The sequence below is a fragment of the Rutidosis leptorrhynchoides genome, chromosome 6 (assembly GCF_046630445.1).
Source record: "Rutidosis leptorrhynchoides isolate AG116_Rl617_1_P2 chromosome 6, CSIRO_AGI_Rlap_v1, whole genome shotgun sequence".
Taxonomy (NCBI): domain Eukaryota; kingdom Viridiplantae; phylum Streptophyta; class Magnoliopsida; order Asterales; family Asteraceae; genus Rutidosis; species Rutidosis leptorrhynchoides.
The window spans coordinates 409,057,322-409,067,167 of NC_092338.1; the positions used below are offsets into that span (position 1 = coordinate 409,057,322).

The 9,846-nt window shown below is 34.9% G+C and overlaps 2 protein-coding genes across 17 annotated transcripts; one reads left to right on the forward strand and one right to left on the reverse strand.

The window, feature by feature from the left end:
* The first annotated feature begins 512 nt into the window (after positions 1–512).
* LOC139851472 (two-component response regulator EHD1-like) lies at positions 513–1,923 on the forward strand. Its single transcript, XM_071840520.1, has 4 exons — positions 513–831; positions 966–1,331; positions 1,421–1,497; positions 1,640–1,923. The coding sequence occupies exons 1-4, from the start codon at positions 801–803 to the stop codon at positions 1,697–1,699; spliced, it is 534 nt and encodes a 177-aa protein (XP_071696621.1). The 5' UTR covers positions 513–800; the 3' UTR covers positions 1,700–1,923.
* Positions 1,924–5,442: 3,519 nt separating this feature from the next.
* LOC139851707 (uncharacterized) lies at positions 5,443–9,286 on the reverse strand. Of its 16 annotated transcripts, none has more exons than XM_071840846.1 (12): positions 9,114–9,286; positions 8,786–8,948; positions 8,607–8,668; positions 8,339–8,488; positions 7,979–8,146; positions 7,586–7,652; positions 6,672–6,758; positions 6,449–6,525; positions 6,265–6,358; positions 6,049–6,170; positions 5,843–5,964; positions 5,443–5,773 (listed from the first exon to the last, which is right to left on the reverse strand). In XM_071840846.1, exons 2-5 carry the CDS (start codon positions 8,820–8,822, stop codon positions 8,045–8,047), a joined length of 351 nt encoding a protein of 116 aa, XP_071696947.1. In that variant the 5' UTR covers positions 8,823–8,948; positions 9,114–9,286; the 3' UTR covers positions 5,443–5,773; positions 5,843–5,964; positions 6,049–6,170; positions 6,265–6,358; positions 6,449–6,525; positions 6,672–6,758; positions 7,586–7,652; positions 7,979–8,044. The 16 variants fall into 16 exon arrangements, 10 of the variants coding, with proteins under 10 accessions (XP_071696947.1, XP_071696946.1, XP_071696944.1 ...); XM_071840845.1 differs by having other exon boundaries at positions 7,586–7,736; XR_011760689.1 differs by having other exon boundaries at positions 7,586–8,146; positions 8,339–8,451.
* Positions 9,287–9,846: the final 560 nt, after the last annotated feature.

Below are 9,846 nucleotides of genomic sequence, written 5' to 3' on the forward strand. Positions count from 1 at the left end.
TTTCAATTCTAACAAGTAGTGTTGAAGACCTTGTATCGAAAGTCTGCTCATCCGAAGTATGTGTTGAGTGTGCGTGTCCCAAATGGAGTTTGGCGGTATAATGGTGGTTTAACGTTCTTGGTTAGATCGTTGATATTTTGGGTTGACGAAGATTGGGTTTGTTCAAAGTCTCCAAGTGGGAGATTGTTGGAGATATGGAGAACTTTAAACAATTAGAGGGAAGATTCCAGGAAACTCACACGAAGCTTCCACGAAGTTGTTAGGAAACTCACATGTAGCTTCTACGAAGTTGTTAGGAAACTCACATGTAACTTCCACGAAGCTGTCAGGAAACTCACATGTAGCTTCCATGAAGCTGTCAGGAAACTCACATGAAGCTTCAAGGAATTGTTTTTAGCTTACTCTTTAAATCATTCTATAAAGAGACCCTCTTGTAACTCATTATAAACACACCACAAATATTCAGTAAATACATTCTCTAGTTGGTCTGTGGACTAAAGCAATCGCAACGATTGCATATAACCACGTTATCTCTTGTGTCGATTTACATTTCTTGCATTTATAATCTTTCGTTCATTAAGTGGGTTAGTAATCTTGTAGAATTACTATCGGCGAGTGATCTTGAAGAATCACTTGCGTTGTTTTGGGTCCTAATATCCTAACAAAAATTATATGTTGTAGTCTCCACTTGTGAATCTGGTGGTGATGCTCTGAAAACATTAGTCCAAGGCAAGGAGAAATTCGATTTTGTGCTCATAAATAGCGATTTGGATGATGTTAATGCACATGTTTTTCTGAGGATGACCCAAACCCTGGAGCACAAAACAATCTGTGAGCTTAATATTACACCCTTTCTCTTTTAATTCATCTTTTAAGGCATCAATAAGATAAATATATATGTATAATTTGTTTCAGATAAGACTACTGTCTAGTAATTAATGATTCATATGTTTTTTTCTAATTAGTGATGTCTGAAGAAGACGATGACGAAACTGTTGAAAGAGCATTGATGGATGGAGCTTACTATGTGTTTAAATGGCCACTCACTTTTGAAGATATAAGGATATTGAAAACCGACGTGATAAAATTGAGGGTGCAGAAGCATAACGACAACCCTAATGGTAGGAACAAGTTTAGCCCCATCCCAAATTTGGCTATTAATCCAAAGGTCACTAGTACGTCTACCGGTGTTGTGAAAAAAGAGCGTCTCGTGTTTAAAGAGGAACCAAAGGTAGTTGAAAACAGTAACGGAAAGGGCAGGGCGGGTGTCATATGGACTCCAGAATTGCATGAAAAGTTTATGGAAGCTGTGAGTCAACTTGGTGACGGATGTAAGTATTTGATTTACTATTGCTAACAGAGTTATATTATTTGTGATGCAATTTTTGTGTTACTAAGCGAAACATTCGTTCTGTATTAGTGTGTCTTCCGAAGTTTATCCATGAGCTGATGAACGAACCTGGTATCACAAGAGAACAGGTGGCTAGTCATTTGCAGGTTAGTTGTCTTCCCACACAACATGTTTTCACTAAAAAATGATACTAATGTTTATAATGTTTTTGCTAGTCTACTGTAATATAGTTTTTACTTTTAATAATGTTTTCATCATCTATGAAATGAAATGATATTGTTTTTACAGTATTGCCGTAATGGTAAATGGAAGTCTGGAAAACAGAACGAGAGTAATGTTCCCCGTTGAATCAAGACTCGATTGCCAGATAAATTATCTTCACCAAGAAGTTGAAATAAGAGATTTGGAATTTGAATTTGTTTTAAGACATTTTGAAACCTTGACAAATAAAGGAAATGTGTAAATTTGGGACACACAAAAGTTCCAAGTCTACAGGTTTAATTAGCCTTGAGAACCTCAATAAGTTCAAGCATTGAACCACAACATATGCTACATTGGCTTTATTTGTTTTCTTTCACCTTTGAGAATTGCAAATGATTAGATGTACTCAATTAATTGTGTTTGTTTATTTATGGTTGTTTTTTTCCGAAAATAACTAGAGCTCATATAAAAATGAGTGACCAGTGGCGGATCTTGAAACAACTTTGTGGAGGGGCCAGAAATAATAAAACGTAAAACATAGTGTCACAAAGACTCTTCCGATATGTTTTGATGATTTTATGCTTGAAAAACAAGTAATATATTTAGCATACTATAATTAAATACATTTCAAGTTTTATTTAATCATTAACTCGTCAAAAAACGAAAATTAATGTAGTATAAGGTTATTAAAATTAGTAGCACGTAGAACTCTTTTCCGTTAAACAACGTTAATTAATGTTAATCTATGTATATAAATTTATGGGGCTAACAGTGTGTTTCTATAAACTTTCAAAGGACTTAAGATGCAATAAAATTAAAAGTACATTTGCAGAGGCTCTTTGTCTTTCCCATGCTATCTCCTACATCGTCATTTTCACTTCTTTTTTACCATTTTCACAACCTTACTTTAAAATTAAACTTCAGTTCAATTTTTCACAAACAATATACACTAATTGTTCAGAAATTTGGGAGGGCCAACACCCCTCCCTCAGTGGCGACTCCAGGATGAAAATCCAATGGGGTCTCCAAAAAAATTTCGAAGCTAATTATATTTGAATGGTAATTTAGCGGATGTTTACCTCTAAAAAACCTTAAATTCTAAAAATACATGGGGTCCTATACCTAAATTTAGTGGTGTCACGTACAATTTGAAGAGTACATTATATTAAAAATTTCCAAAGTAGTGGGGTCCTTTGACCCCACACTAACACACATAGAATCGCCTCTGCCCTCCCTGCCCTCCCTGCCCTCCCAAAGATCCGCCCTTGGAAATGACCCTTAGTAGAGAATAAAAAGAAACAAGAGAAACGGAAGCTCGCGCTTAGAAAACAATCATCTAAACCAAAAGGACTATCTATAAATGAGCCTCCACTAACTACCCAAAAAATCTTAAAACAAACTAAACAACTCTAACCGATCCAAACATCCAAACTAAGCGAAATAAAAAGAAATCAACAACCAGAAAAAGGCAAACAAAGGAACTCGATACAACCCCCAGATCTCAACCTCTAGGTTCCGCTCTTTTCAACTTACCCTTCACCGTCTCTTTCAAAGTGTTCTTTCCGGATCGATTCTCTATCTTGTAAGAAAACACATTGGTGGATTCATCACCCGGTGCATTCTCCCGGACCAAACGTGTCATCATATCATCAAAAGTCGCAAAAGCCTCCACAGACATATTTTCTATCCCATTAACCGATGTACCGCCGTCTCTTCCCTTACGAGCACCCATAATCAAGTTTTGGATCGCGTCCCTGTAATTAAAGTCATCAATTTGATCTCTAAGCTTAAAAGTGCCGGAACTCGAAGCCTCATACACCGTCTTTCTTGACCTCGGATTAACTTTTCTAAGTAAACTCCTTGAAACATCTTTATTCAAAACGTACCACGAATTACAAAAACCTTCACACAAGGGTACCTCGCAATCGCAATAACGTCTTCCATTACGACCAATCAAAATCGGTAACGGGCAATCTTCGTTCGATTCCAATTTACCTTTAGCCAACAACTCTTCTTTATTTTCCTTCTTCGCCTTCTTCAATCGGTCCAATCTGACCGCAAACGTTGTGTCATCATCATTTAACTCCCAATCACCTTTAGACACGGAGACATTGTTAACGAAGTTAACCATTATTCTTAACGATGTGATTCTTTGTCATTTTTAACACGAATATATTCTAACGTAACCCTATTACCAACCATAGATCCTGATCCTTGCTGACCAACAACCTTCATCGATTCAACTTCTTTAACACGAATTTATGATTGTTTTTGTTCTATATTTTAAGATGATCATTAAACTTACCCTTCTTATTGTTTGAATCTTGTTCAAAGAGAGGCGTGATCAACAAACAACAATAGATAAAAAAAAATAAAAAACTAAGTACTTGATAGATAATAAAGTATCTTGATTCTTTAAGTTTCAAATGATAGGTTTTTTATATCTCTTTTTCTTTGTCCGATGATGGATAAAATTATATTGTTATGATCCCACATCTTCAAGTATGAGATCAAGTGATGAATTATAAGTCAATGTGATCCCTTATCCTTCAAACTAGCTTTTGGAAGTGAGTTTTACAATTAACCTTATGGTTAGTCCGAGCTCACCTCTGGTTCGTTACAGGGTTAGCTTTGGATCGCTCTAGTTCGTCCCAGGAGATCATGACAACTGTTATTAGAGCTAGCCTCATCTTTTGGGACCCGAAACCTCGGAGTGGTGGCTTGGACTCGAAGAGAGGGTGCCAACCGTGAACAATATAGCCGTGACCAACGAGGACGTTGGCTCTTTAATGGCGGGGTATTGTTACGATCTCACATCGCCCAATTATGAGATTGGGTGATGGCTTATAAGTCAAGGTGTTTCCTCCTCTTTCAAACTGGCTTTTGGAAGTGAGTTATATACTTAACCTTATGACTAGTTCCGAGCTCACCTTCGGTTCGTCCCAAAGTTGGCGTTGAATCTCTCTGGTTCGTCTTAGAAAATCATGACATATACATGGATCCTTAAAATTTTAGACCCTTCCAAAACTTCGGCCCGTTCAATTGCCTAACTAGCAAATAATTAAAATGTTGATGATTTTTGTGTCATCCAACAATCAATTTAGGTAATTGCGATTTATGTGTAACCAAGGGTTATTAAGTTATACTTATTAACGGGTTTGGAGAGTGCGTAGTGCACGCCCGTAAAAGTTGACTCGTTAATGGGACGATAATAGCGGGGGTCAAGGCTGCGCCCCCACGCGGGGTCAAGAGGCAGCGCCTTGCGGGGTCTAAGGGGCAACGCCCCTGAATGGGGTCCCGAAACCTCAACCGCAAAAGACACTATACGTTATGTCGGAAAGGTGCCTGCCAAGGGTTTCCAGTCAAAAGTTACACCTTTTCGTGTAACCGCTTTTCCCCACCAAAATGAAGTGTTGCACCTTCTTTTGCAACTACCTAACATAACAGAATTTCTTAATTCGTTTTGGCACTTTTGCTTACATATACACACAATTTCTCTAATAATCTGATTTGTGATTTTATTGCCAAAAACACAAATGGCGTTCTTGTCTTAAGATTTCGTGAAATCAAGACAATCATTGGGTCGAAATACTTTATAAAAAAATTGAATATAAGAATCAATCCGGACAGTCAAACCATACCCTATTTCTAATAAAATAAAAGACTTATTTATCCATAACAAAAATTCGTTCTCACTAATTACTAGTTTATAACCCGCGCATTCGCGGGTATTTTATCATACGCAAATTTAAAAATAATTATATTGTTAATAACTTGTAAATGGTAATGACATAAGTAATAGTTGTGAAAAAGATGTAATAAATAAATAAATCAATAAATAGTAAAAACATTAAAATGATAAACAAAGAAAAATAAGTATGATAGTTGAGAAGATAAAAACAAAAGATTTACGCCAAGTTTACAAGTAGATATAAGTTTGTACAATTTTATAACCCGTGCCAAAAGAAAACTCACCACACATAATCAGCATTCTTCCTAGATGTCTAGAGCAAACATGGTTACGACTGAAGGCCCTATCCATTGTACAATTTTATAAGACTCAAAATTACTTTCAAAATTTTAACATATAAATTATAGTTAAAACCTTCAATAGGTAAGATTACCACCCATGTGCTGATACAACCTTCAATAGGTATCTTAGCTTGACATAAAAGGGAATGCAATGCCTTGCCTTCAAATAAAATACCACGTCAAGACAAGCTGTCAAACAAAAAAAATTAAATCTTGTTACAAAGTTCATAGATAATGAAATATGAGTGATATATCTACCTTGATTGAGCTTCAATATTGAAGCAGTTATAGTTATGAAGATACTAAGTACTTTCTTAAATACATCAGGATTGAAGACTGGCTGGGTTCCCATTGCCATTCCAAGCAACAATAATCATAGCCTTTAAAAACAAAAATGTTACCAATGGTGGTGAATACAATTCTTTATGGATATTCATACAAGTATCAAATACAACAAAAGTTACCTGTAAGCACAATATGAAGAAACTTCACATTATGTCAAAGATTCTAAAAACATGCCAATATGAAGAATCTTAAGAAAATTGACTTTAGCAGCCCATCTGTTTCTAACAGCTGGTTTGCCATACTGAAACTCAAAACCATACGATATCTTAAATGAACTCTTGAATTAGGAATTATGAAAACAATATAAAAAACAATGCACCACTGGTATAGCTTACCCCGTTTATCTCAGATTCACGAGATTTTAAAGGCTCAAGGAAAAAATCAGCATCAACACGCATTGGCCAACCTAACTGGAAACAATCTACTGACCTAAATATAGAGGGAATTCTTATTCTTATTCTTAGTAATACTATTAAATAACACGGTTACACAGCAACTCCGAAGAAAAAAAAATCATACCAGAAATACTCGTCTACATCAGCATAATTTCTCCATTGGGAATATTTTGATTTCCCTACTTTGCTCCAGTTAGCTTCCTATGAAATGGTGAAAATGAAAGAATAAATGGTACTGCAAAAAAATAAAACTTCCAACTTATAGTGAAAAAAATATTATGAGAAATAAATGACATTTATAAGTATAATATACATCAACATGGTACTACTAATAATATGAGACATACCTACTCCATAACTTAGTAAACATTGAACCAAACATTATATTCATCAAGAAGTGTATGGTTCTTGCTGCACAGTCTGGATTGTCATAGCTAAAAAAATCAACACAATCAAATAGAATTAGACGATAGCGACGATAATTAAAATAACCGTTTTTCATAGCTGCGTTAATGATGGGTCAATTTTATTAGTAAATGTATATGTTACATGGGATTCCGTTATGTTCAGTTATATAATCTAGCATTCAAAAATAATGCCCCACACCAGTTAGACTTCACATGTTTGGTATTGACTGAGTTCATTATACTCATAACACAAAAAAAAGTTGTTAGATTAGTTGTAATTATCTAATAGTAAGTAGTGTTAAAACGTTTCTGCCCGTAAGTAGTGTTAAAACCCATTACCCCTGTCTTTCTTTATCCCCAAAAAGCCATTACCAAACCCATTCAGCTGCCAGATTTAGACACTACAACAATAAATTAACATTCAAGTATAGTTCTTTTTATGGGCAACTTGAATAACCAACGTGTCATATTAGTGGCTACTAAAACAAAAGCCGACTGACATTTTGCGGCTGTTTTTTAGCTGATATTGTCCTGTAGTGCTATGTGTACTTCATATTCCTTACAAACTGTCTCCTACGATTACTTCACATATTCGTTACAGAGCATGGTTTGCTAGCATGGTTTGCTGCTACATTTATTTTACAGGAAAAATTGCATACCTCCGGTTACCATTACATCAACTACATTAAAAATTGGACAACACCAGCAAAACAGCCAGCAACCATAAATCGTAACTCAGCTAGCGCACAAATTTTTAGCAACTAAATTAAAAATTGGACAGATGAAATTTAAAAATCAAAATCAACAAATCATAGCAACTTTGAATAATACAGATATCGAACAGAATGGTATACCTGGCTCAAATGGTGGTTGTCTTTTTGCTGGTGTGGTCAGGTGTGGTGGTGCAGTAGATGAGATGCTCTGTTTATTTCCAGCGGAGGATTTGCTTTACATGTTTGCTTTACATAGCAAATTTAGTGATGCACCAAAAATAGAACTACTAACCTGTATTTGTGTTTCCTTATAAACTTAATACAAATACAAATTTCTTCGCTTAAAAAAGTTGTTTTAGCCTTGGTTAAACATCACTCAGAGTGTACTTTTCTTGCATAAAACCTTCTCAATCATTTTATTTATATACTTTGATAAAACTAACATATTATAACTCTGTCACCATATTTGACACACCAATTATAAAAGGTTCAAGTAACCCACCCATTTTGAAATGTATCAGGGATTTCACATACCCTAGTAGACGGCTGGTTGATCTCACCCTCTTTACGTTCCATATACCGATTCACAGACTCAGCTTTCTATGATTGCGCTTCATCACTGTCATTATTCTCACCGGATCCATCTTCTCCCATTATATCAGTTAAAAATTCGAGAAGGAGCTGCTTGATCCCCATCCATATCTACAAATAATATCATGTATTATAATTTTAAAAAACAGACAACATTCAAATTGCAAGGTTCATTCAGAACACAAACCGCGACTTTGTACATGATAACAATTTGACAAATTAATGATAGTCATGAAGAGTCATGACTGTTTGTATTTCCTTTAGATATTGAGTGTTCCTAAAGATTTACTTGAGATCCAACACCTTTTGGTTCTGTCCCACAATACGAACATGCATGTGAGCGTCCTGAAATTGCATCCATGTCAAGCGTAAAATCATCAATCTCTTCTGTAGTAATTGCCTTTCTTTTGCATTCCCTACGTGCAATGTAGGCACAATCGTCATCGGGAAGTACTACAGTGATTCTAGCATAGACAATATACAAATCATCATGCTTTTTAGCTTTATCTTCTGAGTCATTGATAAGAAGTTACAGGTTGATCTAAAGTAAAAAGATTATCCCTATATGTACCATTTCAAGACGGATCTCATCATGGCCTATGTGGTCGCGTTCGTCAAACCATATCTTGGGATCTTTATATGACAGGATAAAGACGGGAAAATGGTGATAAAAAACATTTGAAAAATAAATCTATTGTATCCAAATCCAAATATTGATAAACAATCTGACAAATTAAATTAATAACAAACCTCTCCTCAAGAAGTAATTTTGGGGACGCAAAGGCATGATTTTTAAAGTTGCAGCGGCATAGTCTTTCTCCTATTATTTCTTATCACTTGACTTAGTCTTTCGATGGCAACCTAACCCGTTACAACATCAAGAACCTAGGTTTGCAATTTATCAACTAAAACCCTAATTTGTAAAATCAGTAAAAATATATGGTGTTTACATAATCTGGCAAAAAAACTACCAGCAATCAAAAATATAATAAATGAAACCCTATTTTTTTTAACACAACAAAATCGTTCATCGATAAGCAACATCAAACAAAATAACAAACGATAATGTCTTACAAACCTGTAAACAACGAATGGTCATTCCCATATCGACTGCATAATCGCCTTCTTTTCAAGGTTAACCAATCGAATCGTAATTATAAACGCTTGATTTTGATGTTTTGAGATTAAGATGAAAGCTTATTAATTTGGGAAGTGTGTATGATTATTGTTGTATATCGATTGATTTAGGATGTTAGGAAAAGAATTAACAGCGGTTGTGAAATTAATGGAAAAATATGAAAGCAACTGCACCATTGTGAAATTCTATTCTATAGCGTAATTAACTTTTCTAATCTTTTATCTACAAAAATCACAAGCATAAATCCGCCACGTGTCAGCTGCGTATTCATCCTCACAAAATACAATTTTCTCATAATTTTGAATTAAAAAATTCACTAATTACGTACAACTGACGCGTATCCACTCATAATGCCTTCCGGATGTTTGAAAAAATCGATTTAGGGTTAAACCCTTTTATTTTTCCTTCGTCAATTACAATTGAAATCTCATTCAATTGATTAGCCAAAAAAATTTTCTTCGTGATTCAACATTGTCAATTCATGAATCGATTTTACATCCGATCGGACATTGTTACACTCTTAATTTGATCCGGACTACTGTGTCAATTGGTACATCAATTAGCAAAAATGAACGAAAGTTCGTTTACGGTGTTTTCAAATTGGATATATATTGAATGGTTATTCTGATCATATTCATAATTGACTGCTATATGTTTGTTGATTAATATTTTA